The 17,345-nt window shown below is 41.9% G+C and overlaps 2 protein-coding genes across 2 annotated transcripts in view; both read right to left on the minus strand.

Annotated features, from left to right (window-relative positions):
- LOC139234881 (erlin-1-like) overlaps positions 1–17,345 on the minus strand; it is an 843,171-nt gene that overhangs the window by 806,317 nt on the left and 19,509 nt on the right. The gene's annotated exons all lie outside the window — the stretch shown is intronic.
- On the minus strand, positions 4,006–16,832 carry LOC139234880 (dual specificity phosphatase 29-like). Its single transcript, XM_070865710.1, has 4 exons — positions 16,646–16,832; positions 14,554–14,783; positions 9,461–9,681; positions 4,006–6,781 (listed from the first exon to the last, which is right to left on the minus strand). The coding sequence occupies exons 2-4, from the start codon at positions 14,730–14,732 to the stop codon at positions 6,537–6,539; spliced, it is 645 nt and encodes a 214-aa protein (XP_070721811.1). The 5' UTR covers positions 14,733–14,783; positions 16,646–16,832; the 3' UTR covers positions 4,006–6,536.

Consider the following 17,345-nt stretch of genomic DNA (forward strand, 5'->3'; position numbering starts at 1 on the left):
GCAAAAATTCTATTTCAAGAAATCTGATCTCCCAGTGTAACTTTATTTCCATCGTCCCTGTAATAGTATCTCTACAACCTAAGGACACAATCTCATTTAGACCTGGGATTGTGTTTTCGGGAAGATTAAAGCATGTGGGTGAACATGCATTTTCTGCACTTTCCTGGAGCTATTTTCTGCATGTTTTGCTTGAAGATATTTTTGCCAGTTTCCTGACAAATTGCCAACTTAGAAACAAAAAATTAGCATTATTACAAGGAGATCCTAATTGGCTGCTTTTTGTTAAAACCAGTTCCCTGAAACTTTAAGTAAAATTGACTGCACACAGCATCTTGATTTGGGTTTGTTGTTTTCTATAGTCTAAGGCCAATTGGTGAATATCCTTTGATAAAAGGAAAATTATGCTCTTCATCATCTATTATACTTATACGGGATAACAATGGCAGTAGAAAAAAAGTGACGCAGCTAACAGCAAAACAAAAATAGAATCCATATGGATAGAGATAAAAGATAATAAAGGATCAATCACACTAATAGGTGTAGTCTACAGACTACCTGATCGTGGAAGGAAGGTGAAAGAAGAAATATGCAGACAAATTAGGGAAATGAGTAAAGAACATAGAATAGTAATCATTGGGGATTTCAACTACCCCAATATTAGTTGGACAGAAGAGGCAGGTAAAGGGGATAAGGGAATGGAGTTCCTACAATATGTACAGGACTCCTTTCTAACCCAATATCTAAAAAGCTCGACAAGGGAGGATTCGCTTTTGAATGTAGTAATGGGGAATGAACCAGACAGATAAAGAGAAATAAAAGTAGGGGAACATCTTGGCAATAGTGACCATAATATTAAGATGATAATTGAGATGGATATAAGTATGACACAAACCAGGGTAATAGATTGGAGAAAAGCTGATTTTGAGGGGCTGAGAATAGAACTTGGAAAAATAAAAAGGGCAACAATATTGGCAAACAGCAATGGGAAACATTTAAAACGGTGTTCAACAGAGTGCAGGAATAAAATAGTCTGCTAAAAAGAACAAACTAAACACTAATGAGATGCCATGGATGAATAAAGCCATAAGGGAACAATTGAGGATAAGGAAAGAGGCATACACTAAGTACATAGACAGCAGGGGAGTGCATGATAAGGAAGAATATAAAGAGATTAGGAGAGAAGTCAAAAAAACAATTAGGAAGGCAAAGAGGAACTATGAAACTTAATGATCAAGGAATAAAAAACAAAATAGTAAAATATTTTACAGGCACATCAATAAAAAAGGAAGGTTGGGATGAGAGTAGAGCCACTCCGGGATAGACAGGATAATATCACAGGTAAGGATAGAGAAATGGCAGAAAAATTAAATCATTATTTTGCTTCAGGGAGATAGAACAAGTGGACATGACATTGGATGATGAGATGTGCATTTAAAATAAAAAGAGGGCATATATTAAACTAATCAAACTCAAAAGAGGATAAAATCCCTGGTCTGGATGGATTGCATCCATGCATTTTAAAAGAATCTAAGAAGGAGATAGAGGCATTACTACACATATTTAATAATTCGTTAGAAAAAGATGTAGTGCTGGCAAATAGCTAACGTAATACATATATTTAAAAAGGGGGATAGAACATGTCCAGGGAATTATAGGCCAGTCGGCTTAACATCGATGAGAGGAAAAATTATGGAATCCCTACTAAAGGAGAAAATAGAAGAACATCTCGAAACCAAAAATAATATAATGGATTTTAAAAGGGAAAGTCTTGCTTGGCCAACCTCATTGAATTTTTTGAAGGGGTAACAGAGAGAACAGACAATGGTAATGCTGTAGATGTAATTTATCTAGATTGTCAAAAGGCCTTTGATAACGTACCCCATAATAGATTGATGAACAGTGTCAGAGAATGCAGAGTCAGGGGACAAGTAGCAGAATGGATAGCTAGCTGGCTTCAAGACAGAAAGCAGAGAGTAGGGGTAAAAGGTGGGTAGTAGTGTTCCACAAGGATCAGTGCTGGGACCACTGTTGTTCACAATTTATATCAACAATTTAGACTTTGGAATCAAATACACAATCAAATTTGCGGATAACACCAAATTGGGAGGTATAGTCAATACTGAGGAGGACTGCAACAAATTACAGGAGGCCATTAATAAACTTGCTGAATGAACATATAATTGGCAAATGAAGTTTAACACAGATAAATATGAAGTATTCCATTTTGGTAGGAAAACTTAGGTCACTTATTACTTGGAAGGTGCGAGTCTAGGTGGGGTAGAGGAACAAAGGGATCTTGGAGTACAAATACACAAATTACTAAAAGTATTGTGACACAGATTAGCAAGGCCGTTTTAAAAAAAAATACTAGGGTTTATTTCTAGAGGCATAGAATTGAAAAGTAAGGACGTTTGTTGAACCAGTATCGAACCTTAGTTAAACCACACTTAGAGTACTGCGTACAGGTCTAATCGCCACATAAAAAGAATATCGAGGCACTGGAGAGGGTGCAGAGAAGATTTACAAGGATGATACCAGAAATGTGAGGGTATACATATTAGGAAGGGATGAACAGGCTGGGTCTCTTTTCAAAAAAGAAGGCTTGAGGGTGATCTAATAGAGGTCTTTAAAATTATAAAAGGTTTTCATAAAGTGGATAGTGAGAGAATATTTCCACTTGTGGGGAAGAGCATAACTATAGGCCATCAATATAAGATAGAAGAAACTTCTTTACCCAAAGAGTGGTGAAAATGTGGAACTCACTACCACAAGGAGTGGTTGAAGCGAACAGTATAGATGCATTTAAGGGGAGGCGAGAGAAACATATGATGGAGAATGGAATAGAAAAGAACAGATTTAGATGAGGAAAGAAGGGAGGAGGCTCGAGTGGAGCATAAACACCTGCATGGACTGGTTGGGCCGAATGGCCTGATTCTGTGCTGTATATCCGATGTAATCATTTAGGCATTCCTCAGAAATGGTCAGAACTTTTCCAATCCTGATTGATTCTGAGAATTGCACTTTTTTGGGTCCACCTGACATCACTATACCCACCTTCCATGTAACCCTTGCTTTTACTTTGTGTCAAGACCCAAGACCTGCACCATAGTTTTCCCCTCTCCCGAGCCCCAGGTTTTGAGAATGTTCTCCAAGCTTCCAGGGTCACTCGTACTTAGTGAGTTTTAGGAGATATAAATGCAATTTTTAGCTCTTTTACGTAATTGCTATACCTGTACTTTTAATGTTGATTCCTTGTGTGTAAACCTCTCGGGCACCAATAGTATAAATCTACGCCTTGAACTTCCGCAGGCGGGACAATTCATACCATTTCTCTGGTTTCCAATGATCAAGAGAACTCCATGGGACTTCACTGCATAGTCCTTTTTAAAATCTGATGGGGCAAAATCAGCTGTTTGAGAACTGAATACTATGTCCTGCGTTCAACACTGCTCTGACCCGTTGGGTAGCTACTTACCATGGATGCTCAATCTGGTTATGAAATAAACCATATCCCACTTTAACATTGAAATCAAATCTATCCAGCTAACCTGACCATGTGAGAACCAAATTCAGATTAACTTATTACAGAATCAAAAATGTAACACTTTTTGTGTACTTTTTAATGAATTAGGTGGTGAACAGGTCCTTTGTGAATTTGAATCCTTTTGGTTACTGGGAATTGAAGGAATTGTACTGAAGAACCAATGGGAAAGAAGAGATTTTTCACATTCTAATGCCTGTTCCAGAAATTTAATGGGTTGAACTTAATGTGTTGAACATCTATCATTTTTATATTCTCTCAGAGCTACGTAAGCCCAACTGAGAGTGTGTGTCTAGTCTGTAGGAAAAACTTTATGAATTGCTTCTATCCATGTATTTGTTAGTGTGAAAAAGAATGTATTATTCTGAAGGAAGAATGCAGTACATGTCCTTGCTCAATATTTCATCGTGAACAAGAAGATTCAACAGTTAGGTATTTGTCAAATGAAACATTCACACAAAGAGCACATGCACAGGGCACCACATGATGGTGTTGTTTATTTGAAATAGACGGAGATCCGTATTGCAGCAAAACAAATTGCTGTTACCTTTTGGGACTGTAAAACACTCAAATTAGAAACTACAAGTCATTACAAAATATTTTAGTTTGCCTAAGAAATGGAAACTTGTAACTAATTTTGTAAATCTTTGTGCCGGATGTGACCAATCAAAAGCAACTTTTAGTGATGTCCAAAAGAGGTATTAGACTACTGCTACACACACTGGCCTACCCCGCCAATGTTTCCCAGGTCTGTGGTAGGTGCGGAGTGACTTTACGACAAGCTGGTCCAATCAGGGTGTCCTACATTTTATAATGTCCATGTCTCTGCCATATTTCCCACCATTTGTGCTCTCCGAACGCAGGGGCCACCTATTCCTGACTTCCCCGTCCAACATTCCAAATTTCTGCTAAAGAGGCTTCAGTCCAGAAAGATAAAAGGGGCCTGTGTAAATGCTCTTGAGCATGGCCATGCACTGGCCCAACCAAGAAAGGGTAACATTTTCAGATAAGTGGTTTTCCCCCCCACAGGCTACCATCTTTCATCTTTGGGACCTGTGACAGCCATTTTCCACCCTGCCGAGCGCTACTCCTTGGTGGAGGCAGGCAAGCCCACCTCCTATAGGTGGAAATATGGCCAGGGGCAAAGAGGTAAATCTAGGGTTGAGGAACTCCATCCGCAGTGGAGATGTGCCCCATGTCATCATAGGCAGTCCTTTGAAACTGAGGAAGACTTGCTTCCACTCTAAAAGTGAGTTCTCAGGTGATTGTACAGTCTAATACGGGAATTACAGTCTCTGCCACAGGTGGGATAGACAGTTGTTGAAGGAGAAGGTGGGTGGGGAGTCTGGTTTGCCGCACGCTCCTTCCGCTGCCTGTACTTGTTTTCTGCATGCTCTCAGTGACGAGACTTGAGGTGCTCAGCGCCCTTCCGGATGCTCTTCCTCCACTTAGAGCGGTCTTTGGCCAGGGATTCTCAGGTGTCGGTGGGAATGTTGCACCTTAGGGGGAGCCGGGGAGTAAGGGAGAGCCAGAATACCTAAACTATTGTGTCTATAAAGTGTCAGCAGCTCATCGCATTTTATCGAACCTGGATCTCGCTTAGTAACCGTTAACAATAAGTGCTGTTGGCGTAGACAGAATGCTGGTTGAGCACATAGGTTTAGCATGTAGTTTCACACAATTTTTCCCATGCTATGGTCTCAGCAGATTGCAGGCGGTGGTGTTGAGAGCATGGCCAATGACACAGCTGTGCTGGCACAGATCTTGGCAGTAGACAGTGTATGATGGAGATGGAAGAAAGGTGCATTCCACATAGAGGGACACCAGATACTCTCTTGGAGCTGAAGCTTGTTTGGTGATCCGCCAATCACAGGTTCTATCTTCACCTCCACTGACTTATCTGTAAATGCTCTCCTGGCCTCCCATAAACTTGAGCTCATCCAAAACTCTGGCCGTATGCTGACTCACATCAGGTCCCATTCGCCCATCAGCCCTGTGCTCGCTGACCTACGTTGGCTCCGAGTTCGGCAACATCTTGATTTTAAAATTCTCATTCTTGTTTTCAAATCCCTCTATGGTCTTGCCCTGCCCTACCTCTGCAACTTCCTTCTGCCTTACAACTCACCGAGATCTCTGCCCTCCTCCAATTCTGGCCTCTTGTGTAAGCTCCTTAATTGTTGTAATAGAGCACTTGACAGTAACTTTTAAGCCCTTCAAGTTGGGCAGCATTCATCAGCAACTAGTGCTGTTTTTGTCAATCCTGTGTTAAATGAAGTTTACAGTTTCAGTTGGAAAGACTAATATCTTTATTGGGTGTGTAGTCCTAAGGTTGGTGCGATGTTAGTGCAGCAAGTATAGAATCGGGCGATGTTAGTGCAGCAGGTATAGAATCGGGCGATGTTAGTGCAGCAGGTATAGAAGATAAGGAGCTAATCTCCAGATGATTTTATCACATTTTATGAATTGTCTTTTGTGACTGCAATTGGGACACAATCAGACCAAGTATGAAGTTTAAAAAATATTTCTCCTTGAAGATCATTCTTTCTTTTTCTGTTGCGTTACAACAGGTTTTCAGTACTTGTTACCTAATATAACTTTAAGTAATGGCAAACAAAATATAGTCTGCACATAGTTACTTAGACAAAGAAATATTACAAATTACACATTGCAGCAGTTTAGACATAATTTTGAAGACAACGAGTAACTGGATTTAAAAAAAATTATTAGCTGTTTGTTGACTGTAGATTAAGGTAGTCAAAACATGTTTAAAAGTAAGAATTTGGATTACTTGTCACACTTGTTTTCTTTTAGGAGTTCCTGAGATTCTTTCATATTATGTGCATCTTTGGGACTGTGGGATGCTCATATTGGGAACTATTCATCTGTTTATCTTAACACTTTCCTTGCATATCAGAAAATAACTATTATATTCACATCTGAACGTACTTTTCTATGTAAAAAAAGGTTCTATTATATCTGTACAATGAAAGAAACGTCAACAGATTTCTTTTTCATCGCCATTTGTGCTGCCGCCATTCTTTGCAATACTTCTCTCCATCGCCAGCTCGATATCAAGAGCTCTCAGTTGCTTCAGGAAGCCACGATTTGGTAAAATGCACCGGTGTGTAATTACTTGTTGAACTGCATCCACCACCGTCATATTCTTGTAGATCATCAGGTAAGCCAGGACAAGTGAGGCTGACCGACTTCGGCCCCTCGCACAATGGACTAAGAGCTTAGCTGGAAAAGCAAAACAATGTATATTACTTATAGGACCAATTGTTTTTCAGTTATTACAAGCTATTAGGAAGATGCCTGTGTAATATCTGAGCCACTAGACCCACATGCACAAACAGATCCCAAACAAAACTACAGACCAAATTAATTTGCTTTTTTTTTTTAATGCCTACATATACTCGAGAATATTCAGGCCTGTTTATTTAGTCTTCAAATTTATACTCAACATAAGACTACCATAATAAAAACAAAATGCTGGAAATCTCAGTGGGTCAGGCAGCATCTGTGGAGAGAGAAACAGAGTTAACGTTTCGGTCGATGACCCTTTGTCAGAACTGGCGAATGTTTGAAATGAATGGATTCTTAAGGGGGAGGGGAGGAAAGAACAAAAGGGAAGGTCTGTGATAGGGTGGAAGACAGGAGAGATTAGGGAGACAAAAGGGATGATGGGCCGACTTGAAATGGTAATGACAGAAGTTAGAAAAAGGTTAGTCATCATTCACACTAACCTTTTTCTAACTTCTGCCATTATCACTTCAAGTCGGTCCATCATCCCTTTTGTCTCGTTAATCTCTCCTGTCTTCCACCCTATCACAGAGCTTCCCTTTTGTTCTTCCCCTCCCCCTTTCAGTGCTCCTTAAGAATCTGTTCATTTCGAACATTCTCCAGTTCTGATCAAGGGTAATGAAACATTAACTCTGTTTTTCTCTCCACAGATGCTGCCTGACCCGTTGAGATTTCCAGCATAGTACCTGACACATCTGGTGCATCATTCCGAAGGCAGGTTTACTGAGCAGGAACAAAGCCGATTGGTACAAAGCAGAAAATGCAGAACCAGTTCTGGTCAAAGGTCATTGTTCTTAACAACGTTAACTGTTTCTCTCCCCACACATGCTGAGTGTTTCCAGCATTTTATGTTTGTATTTCAGATTTCTAGCATATGCAGTGTTTTGCTTTCGGTATAAAGCACTTTGGGATCCAAGATAATTGCATCCTGCCCTGACCCCGGGCAAAAGTTGAGCTTTCGGAGAGATTTTGGATAGACAGTTACTTAAAACATACCCAAGAATGCAAAGAGCTTGGTTTAAATAAGCAGACAGCAAAATTTAATGAAATGTTAGGTAACAACATTGCAAGTTTCTTAAAGCATAAATGTCAAAAGCTGAATCTAAACACAAATACTCCTACGCAGAAATAGATTTGGAATCCAGTTAACTGGAGGGAAATACAGTCTAGAGAAATTTAAAAACATGTTCCTGACCTTAACATTTCAATCTGCATGCACCCTCTACTAATTAAATATATTTCTAGTATCTTACACTAACAGTGATATAGGTACTATTGTAACTTGGAACCAAAGGGCTGTTGAAATGTCTCACCAGGGATGGCAATAATGTACTCAATGGTTTGCTGCTGCTATTAATAATCGGATTATTCTTCTTCTGGCCCTTAGTCATCTGTATGGACTTCATATTTTTTCAATGAGTTTCTAACAGGAATCACCTCTGGGATAGTATCATTTGCTAATGGAAGCTGGTGAAAAACCCATTAATGATCAGTATTTATAGATTGCCTAACGAATTCTGAGACCCACAGTGGAGTAATGTAACATTAGTATTGAAGATTACTGTAACACGCATCAGATTAAAGCTGTCACTTTATTATAGGTTTTGTGTCATGATGAACTTAGCTACTTGAGAATGTTGCTGAAGCTTTCAGTTTGTGTGGAGACCAGGGCAACTAATGCCTCAACTTGCATAACTGTGCACCTAATTTTAGGAGCAATTTAAAATCACTTCAGTGCAGACAACCCTAAGTTGGTACTGTTGGCTCGAGCCCAACATTTGTGGTTTGCAAAACAGAAGGTTCAAGCAGAATGATACAGTGCAGAAGGAGGAGGCGATTCGGCTCATCATGCCTGTGCCGGTTCTTTGAAAGAGCTGTCTAATTTGTCCCCCTGCTCTTTTCCCATACCCCTACAATTTCCCTTGCGAAAGTTACGATTGAATCTGCTCCCACCGCCCTTTCGGGCAGTGCGTTCCAGATCATGAAACAAATTCTCAACTCCCCTCGGGTTCTTTTGCCAATTACCTTAAACCTGTGCCCTCTGGTTACCTGCCAATGGAAACAGTTTTGCCCTATCTACGCTATCAAAACCCTTCATCACTTTGAACACCTCTATTAAATCTCCCCTTAACCTTCTCTGCTCTAAGGAGAACAATCCCAGCTCCTCTAATCTCTGCGCAATAAGCAATAAATACAAAGGAAGGTAAACGAGAAGCTGCAATACTGATTTCTGCCTGTAAAAGATTATCATTCCTCTTGGCAAGAAATAATGTTTGCAAGTATAGATATATGAAAATAGAGAATGCACACACACACAATGGGCAGGAAGCTTTTTATGGAGCAGCAGAAAATAGACAGAATTTTTGCCCTGTTTCGAGCAATACGTTCCACAAATTGAATTTTTGTCTGTATATAAGGCATATCAGTAACGTTAGAAAAATATTCATTTTTATCATTTCAGTTACTTTTGATCCATGTTCCTTTTGTGGAGTTGGTAAAATGGAGATAAGTTAGTTGAGGGCAATTGATAGAAGGATATTGTTAGATATTTAATAGATATTTATATCTCCAATGTCTCTGGGATTTTAGCTGTCAAAGATGTCTGGTATCACTTACATCCTGGTGTGCTTAATGCTCTGTCAATGTACTGGGCAGCTGGATAGAAGAACTCGCTCAGATTAAACTTTGGTAGGTCTTCAGCCTCCACACCATAGTAATCAATAGACATGTCCCGATAGTATTCATCTCCTGTGTCCACATTCCAGCGACCATGGGCTGCATTTAGTATGTGAGTGAAACCCATCTTTTCCACTGTATACCGGTCCAATGCTGTCACTCTGTGATAAAACACACAGGATATAGACATAAGTTATATGTACTTAGTGGAAAATGTTCGCTCCCTCCAACTTTAAAAAGAAAGCCTGCTCTTCTCTCTTAACCATTTCTTCAGCACCTACTATCTGGGCATGAGTGCTGCTCTCAGACTCTGCTAATGTCACTCCATCATTAGTCAATAAAGAGTGCACCTGAGTAACCAAGTTGGACTCTTCCAGTTCCCTCTCCTCAAATCAGCAGCTACCTCACCTGCATTCTGTATCTGCCTTGCTGGCCCAGCTGAAATGGGACAAATACACATGCTTTTATGACCACAGTTATTTTTATTTGAGTGAGTAAAGTAACATTTTGAAAGAAAAAGCATTGTGTTTTTATTGAAAATAGTAATTTTAAAAAGGGAATTGTATATATATATATACTTGAAACGGAAAAATTTGAAGGGCTATGGGGAAAGAGCAGGGAGGGTGGGACTAATTGGATCGTTCTTTCAAAGAGCCAGCACAGGAACGACAGGCCAAATCACCTTCTTCTGTGGTAAGATTCAGGAAATGTGCTGGATGGAATTGCTCAGATTTAACTTCAGTCACCTAGGTGTCTTTTTACTGGTAACCAGGAATTAGATACAGTATTCTGCATTTTGGCTGTTAAGGGAAGCAAGAGAGTAAATAGCAGAGGCTCTTACCATCATTTTCCAATCCTCTCTGGCTGCAGGTATGGTGTTGGAGGACTGGTATCGTTATTTAAAAAGGGAGAAAGGGATAGACTGAGTTACAGGCCAGTCAGCCTAACCTCGTGGTGAGAAACTGAGTGGAAAAATTCTGAGACAGGATAAATCTTCATTTAGAAAGACCCGGATTAATCAAGGACAGTCAGCATGAATTAAGGGAAGGTTGTGCCTGACTAACTTGATTGAAGTTTTTGAGAAGGTAATAAGGGGGGGTCGATGAAGGTAGTGCGTTTGATGTAGTGTATATGGATTTTAGCAAGGCTTTTGATAAGGTCCCACATGGTAGACTGATCACAAAAGTAAAAGCCGATGGAATCCAAGGCAAAATGGCAAGTTGGATCCAAAATTGGCTCAGAGGCAGGAAGCAAAGGGTAATGGTTGATGGGTGTTTTTGTGACTAGAAGGCTGTTTCCAGTGGGATTCCACAGGGCTCAGTACTAGGTCCCTTGCTTTTTGTGGTATATATCAATGATTTAGAATGTAGGGGGTTTGATTAAGAAGTTTGCAGATGATACAAAAATTGGGCGTGTGGTTGATAATGAAGCAGAAAGCTGTAGACGACAGGAAGATGGTCAGGTGGACTGAACAGTGGCAAATGGAATTCAATCTGGAGAAGTGTGAGGTAATGCATTTGGGGAGGGCTAAGAAGGCAAAGGAATATACAATAGATGGTAGGACACAGAACTGTAGAGGAACAAAGGGACCTTGGAGTGCAGGTCCACAGATCCCTGAAGGTAACAGACAGGTAGATACGGTTGTTAAGAAGGCATACGGAATACTTGCCTTGATTAGTCGAGACATAAAATACAAGAGCAGGGAGGTTAGGCTGCAGCTTGGAGTACTGCGTGCAGTTCTGGTCACCACATTACAGGAAAGATGTGATTGCACTAGAGAGGGTACAGAGGAGATTTATGAGGATGTTGCCTGGACTGGAGAATTTTAACTATGAGGAAAGATTGGATAAGCTGGGGTTGTTTTCTTTGTGACAGAAGAGGCTGAGGGGAGATTTTATTGAGATGTATAAAATTATGAGGGGCCTAGATAGAGTGGATAGGATGGACCTATTTCCCTTTGGAGAGGGGTCAACAACCAGGGGCCATAGATATAAATAATTGGTAGGAGGTTTAGAGGGGATTTGAGGGGAAATGTTTTCACCCAGAGGGTGGTGGGGGTCTGGAACTCACTGCTTGAAAGGGTGGTAGAGGCAGAAACCTTCACCACATTTAAAAAGTACTTGGATATGCACTTAAAGTGCCGTAACCTACAGGGCTACTGACCTAGTGGGATTCGGCTGGATAGCTCTTTGTTGGCTGCACCGACACGATGGACTGAAATGGCCTCCTTCCGTGCTGTAAATTTCTATGATTTTACTCAATAGTTCTTCTGAATACTTTTAACAAAATGTAAAAGGTTAATTTTAGTCAGACAGGATCACCCACTGTACATTGCATATCTATTTGTCCCCAAAAATAATGAATTTGGTCTAGCTTATAGAAACATAGAAACATAGAAAATAGGTGCAGGAGCAGGCCATTCAGCCCTTCTAGCCTGCACCGCCATTCAACGAGTTCATGGCTGAACATGAAACTTCAGTACCCACTTCCTGCTTTCACGCCATACCCCTTGATCCCCCGAGTACTAAGGACTTCATCTAACTCCCTTTTGAATATATTTAGTGAATTGGCCTCAACTACTTCCTGTGGTAGAGAATTCCACAGGTTCACCACTCTCTGGGTGAAGAAGTTTCCCCTTATCTCGGTCCTAAATGGCTTACCCCTTATCCTTAGACTGTGACCCCTGGTTCTGGACTTCCCCAACATTGGGAACATTCTTCCTGCATCCAACCTGTCCAAACCCGTCAGAATTTTAAACGTTTCTATGAGGTCCCCTCTCACTCTTCTGAACTCCAGTGAATACAAGCCCAGTTGATTCAGTCTTTCTTGATAGGTCAGTCCCACCATCCCGGGAATCAGACGATCGATACTTTGAGACAGAACTTGATGCACCATAGACAACATAGATGCACTGCTAATGCCAAGTGACAGTCTTAACCTGCCCTTTGCAATCAATGGCAGAGCTCATTACAATCATCAATGCTGTATCGGTGCTTATCCAGATATGACAACAACATCAGAAATTGCCGGAGTGCGGCTGTGCTCTCTGGTGTGTTGCCTCCGGAGAGTTGGAGTCTGACTTTGAATCTGTTTTTTTCCCCACACCTGGACTTCCTGCTCTCAGGCAATGTCCAGTCACTCTGGGTCGTTCTCACACTTTTGTTCCCACATTGCAACAGTGACTACACTCCAAAATTCCTTCATTGGCTGTAAAGCACTTCGAGACGTCCGGTGGTCATGAAAGGCGCTATATAAATGCAAGTCTTTCATTCTTTACTGATCCTAGCAGCTAGTCATACCTTGGAATTATAGGACTCTGAGAGCAAGGGTAGGGAAAATGGCATTGCTCCCAAACACGAAAACAGTTCGTCGGACTTAACCCAGTTGTTTTATACGTTGCATCCTTTATACCTCAACATCAACTATTGCTGCTTCCCAGAATTATTTTTTAAATTCATTCATGGGATGCGGGCATCGCTGACAAAGCCAGCATTTATTGCCCATCCCAAACTGCCCCTGAGAAAGTTCAGCTGAGAAAGAACAACAATACATGAAGTCAACCTGAAGTCGTCTGTCTTCTCAGCAAGAAAGCAGCTCTATTAACATCCCTAAAATTATTAAATCATACCTGAATAGATTTAGCAGTGGGGAATGGGAACTGTTTAATGTAGGAATGACTGTAATTCCAGTCATCATTTATGTGCCGTGCCGAGAGTTGAACTCTGCTGAAAGCACGGATTAGAGACTGCGTACTTCTGTATTGCGTTGTGCATGTTGAGTGTCAGGTGGCAGGACAAGACAGCCTGTACCAAAGTTATAAGTGGTCTGCATGCAATTAGTGTACTGTAAGCAAGTAGATTGTGTTTGGCAGGATGCTTCTTTCCAATCCACCCATGTCCTCCCCACTCACTATCTCGGTAATCTCCTCCAGCCTCACAACCTCCTGAGATATCTGCGCTCCTCTAATTCTGGCCTCTTGAGCATCCCTGATTATAATCGCTCAACCGTTGGTGGCCGTGCCTTCTGTTGCTTAGGCCCCAAGCTCTGGAACTCCCTCCCTAAACCTCTCTGCCTCTCTAACTCTTTTTCCTCCTTCAAGATGCTCCTTAAAACCTACCTCTTTGACCAAGCTTTTGGTCACCTGTGCTAATTTCTACTTATGCGGTTCGGTGCCAAATTGTTTTATCTCATAACACTCCTGTGAAACACCTTGGGACGTTTCACTACATTAAAGGCGCTATATAAATACAAGTTGTTGTTGTTGTAAGCAACTAGATTATCCTGGGCAGGATTCGGCTAGCTGAAGATCAGTAGCCTTAGAGAGCAAGGAATGAGCTCCAATTGTGGGGAAAAAACATGTAGAAAGTCTAAAAAGAGATGGTGCAATGCTGCACAGGAACAAGAAAGATAACAGACAACCTGGAGAAGTGGCAGAGAGGAGAGCACAAAGGCAAGCTTCACTGATCTCTATAACCAGCCTACTTATGATATTTGTCTGACTAACTGCCGTTAGGAGCTAACAGTTTTGTTATGTACTCATACCATTATTTGATTTTGAGATAATATATAGAACCACAGAAATACACCATTTAACCCTCCCAGTCTGTGTCAGTATTTTTCTCCATGGACCAACATGTCTATTCCCATTCCACTCCACTGCTTACTCCGCACACCCTTTGATATTCCTTTTTTTTTTAATAACTCTAATTCCCTTTCAAAAAAATTTACAGATTCTGCTTCAACATTAAATTCCACATTCTAACCATTCTCTGTGTGAAGATTTCTTTTCTACTTTCCCCTTTAGTTCTTTCTATGTATCTTTAATTATTTCTTATCGTGCCATGTCTATAGTGATCATACAACACCAAGCAGAGCAAGCCCATTCAAATGGATGGCAAACTCCCGTGATTCAAACTGGAGTGATGTTTAGCTTTAATTTACTGCATGGTACAAAGCGGATATATATTCCGTATATTTTATACAGCCTTATCGGGTTGAAAAGCGGTGGGTTTTGCAGGTAACCTGGAACTTACTCATCTCCTATGTAAATAGCCGGCCACACTTCGTTGACGTGAGCAAATTTTACAGCGCTCTTCCAGAAGAGACGCTCCAGTTCAAAGGCCCCTGGTGTGACATAGTCATCATTGGGGTCCACTTTCACCGCCGAGTAGGCGTTTGTCTTCTTACGGATCTCTGTATCTCCAGAGGACATCCTGCCACAGCAATGCTCCTGAACTTGAGAGCTTCTCCAAGTATCACTGACCTGGGTGTTGGGTACAAAATAACACTCATAGAAATCTTCACACAAAGCGTTGGGACAGAAGCTCTGACCTCTTGGAAGGCCCAACTGTCTCCAATGGGATTACATAATGAATTTGGGTTTTTAACAATACTGGCCAAGATTTCCCCTGTGTGTAATAAATATATAGAGAATAGGTTTGTTATATATGCAGACTATAGATATATGCTCTGTGTAGTCACTGTATAGTTGCATAAGATGGAGACTTGTTACCTGATGTACTTTCAATAGGGTTTACACTGTGTATATACTATGCTGTCACCACTAGAGGGTGCAACTGTTGGAGACTGGGGTTTCCTGCCCCTGTGGCAGAGGCTGTCCACCAGCGGGCACTGTAAACGGGAGACCTGAGGGTCACCTGCATAGGTGTGCAGGGCCCAGTATAAAAGGCTGCTCACTATGCTTGTGCCTCACTCTGGAGTTATGAATAAAGGACCAAGGTCACTACAGTTTGAGTACAACACATTGCCTTGTGGAGTCATTCATATGTGCATTACAGACATAACAACTGCGACGAGAATACGGACTTTCATGCGATTATGGCTACCTTTGGCACACTAAAAGACTTTGCAGAGGGTGATGATTCGGATGCCTTCACGGAAAGGCTCGAGCAATATTTCGTGGCAAACGACCTAGCAGGGGAGACGGACACATTGGCGGAGAAACGCAAGGCTATCCTGCTGACCAGTTGTAGGCCCGAGGTCTACCGCCTCGTCAGGGACTTGCTGGCACTCACGAAGGCCAAGGATAAGACGTACGATGAGCTGACTGAACTAATTCGTGACCAACTAAAACCAAAACAGAGCATCCTCACGGCCAGGCACAGATTCTACACTCACCGCAGACCTGAGGGCCAGGAGATTGCAAAATATGCTGCCGACCTCAGGAGACTTGCGGCACCGTGTGATTTTGGCATGCACATCAAAGAAAGCATTGCGAGACATCTTCGTTATGGGAATTGGCCACGAGGGTCTCCTTCACAAGCTATTATCTGCCGACACCACAGTCAACCTGCAGAAGGCCATCAGCATCAGTCAGGCGTTCATGACCTCAACCTGAAGCACCAAGCAAATTATTCATCCTGTGGACTCAAACCCAGCAAGTACTGTACACAGAATGGTGCCTTTCACAGGCAAGACTGTAGAACGTGGCTCTGCCCAGGGCAGAGAGCACAGACCTCAGGGTTCCAGAACAGAGTCCGCCGCGGGGTGCTAATGAAGTAGCACATTGCTGGCGTTGCGGAGGAAACCATAGGGCTGCGGTTATCAAATGCATTTTTAGGGAGGATATCAGGGCCATGGAGAAGGTGTAGAAGAGATTCACTAAGATGATAGTGAGGAGAGGGTTTAGTTATGGGAGAGACTAGAGAAAGTGAGGTTCCTTCCATTAGAACAAAGATGGTGAAGAGAAGATCTAATTGAGGGTTCTGAAATAATGTGAGTTATAAATTTCAGCGCTACACGAAATCTTCTCTTGCTTTCTGCATCCCTGATCACATTCAGAAGTGGACCCTGCATTCTAACACTATAACTAAGACCGACATAAAGCAACCAGCTTCAATTAAATATCACATACTGATGCATGCAGATGCACAATATTTGTTTAAAATTAAACAGGAAATTAATACACTAGACAGACTGAAAATAAAGGGCTAATTGTGGCAATTTATTTTTCTCAAAAACCACAAAACAGTCGCCAGAAAAGAGTGTGAACAGCCACCAGTGAACTAATGGGTGATTATTTCCTTATTCCTATACATTACAGTATCGACAAAATAAATACATATTATAGGGCAGTCGAACATAAAATCTGCCCCCATTACTTACAGATAGAGTTGGACTTGTTGAGTGTGGCCAAAGACGAAGTAAGGGACCAAACCGGGACCAGCATCAGGAGCAGAGTACTTTTTCTATCTCTTCCATTCTCTGTGCCTCAATCTCTGGACTCTGTATATTTAGGGTGGGAGCTGCTAACTTTGACCTTTGCTGAGGCTGGGTTCTAAGCTGAGGCAGGATCATCATTGCACAGGTGCTCGGGCTATTTTTAACCAGAGTCTGAAATCCTAACCTCCTGGCACTGCAGAAATCCACCCATAAGGCAGCCCGAGGCGTGTCGGGGGAGAGGCAATGTCTAATACAGGCTGTGTCGGGGGAGGGGAGATGTATAATACAGCCTGTGTCAGGGGAGGGGCAATGTATAATACAGCCTGTGTCGGGGGAGGGGAGATGTATAATGCAGCCTGTGTCAGGGGAGGGGCAATGTATAATACAGCCTGTGTCGGGGGAGGGGAGATGTATAATGCAGCCTGTGTCAGGGGAGGGGCAATGTATAATACAGCCTGTGTCGGGGGAGGGGCAATGTATAATACAGGCTGTGTCGGGGGAGGGGAGATGTATAATACAGCCTGTGTCGGGGGAGGGGCAATGTATAATACAGCCTGTGTCGGGGGAGGGGCAATGTATAATACAGGCTGTGTCGGGGGAGGGGAGATGTATAATACAGCCTGTGTCGGGGGAGGGGCAATGT

The sequence above is a fragment of the Pristiophorus japonicus genome, chromosome 22, assembly GCF_044704955.1.
Source record: "Pristiophorus japonicus isolate sPriJap1 chromosome 22, sPriJap1.hap1, whole genome shotgun sequence".
NCBI lineage: Eukaryota > Metazoa > Chordata > Chondrichthyes > Pristiophoridae > Pristiophorus > Pristiophorus japonicus.

Coding starts and splice junctions, on each gene's coding strand:
- LOC139234880 (XM_070865710.1), bottom strand. CDS start 14,732: ATGTCCTCTGGAGATACAGAGATCCGTAAGAAGACAAACGCCTACTCG. Junction 9,682..14,553: donor GCTATTTACATAGGAGATGA/GTAAGTTCCAGG, acceptor GTTTTATCACAG/AGTGACAGCATTGGACCGGT. Junction 6,782..9,460: donor AGCATTAAGCACACCAGGAT/GTAAGTGATACC, acceptor TTGCTTTTCCAG/CTAAGCTCTTAGTCCATTGT.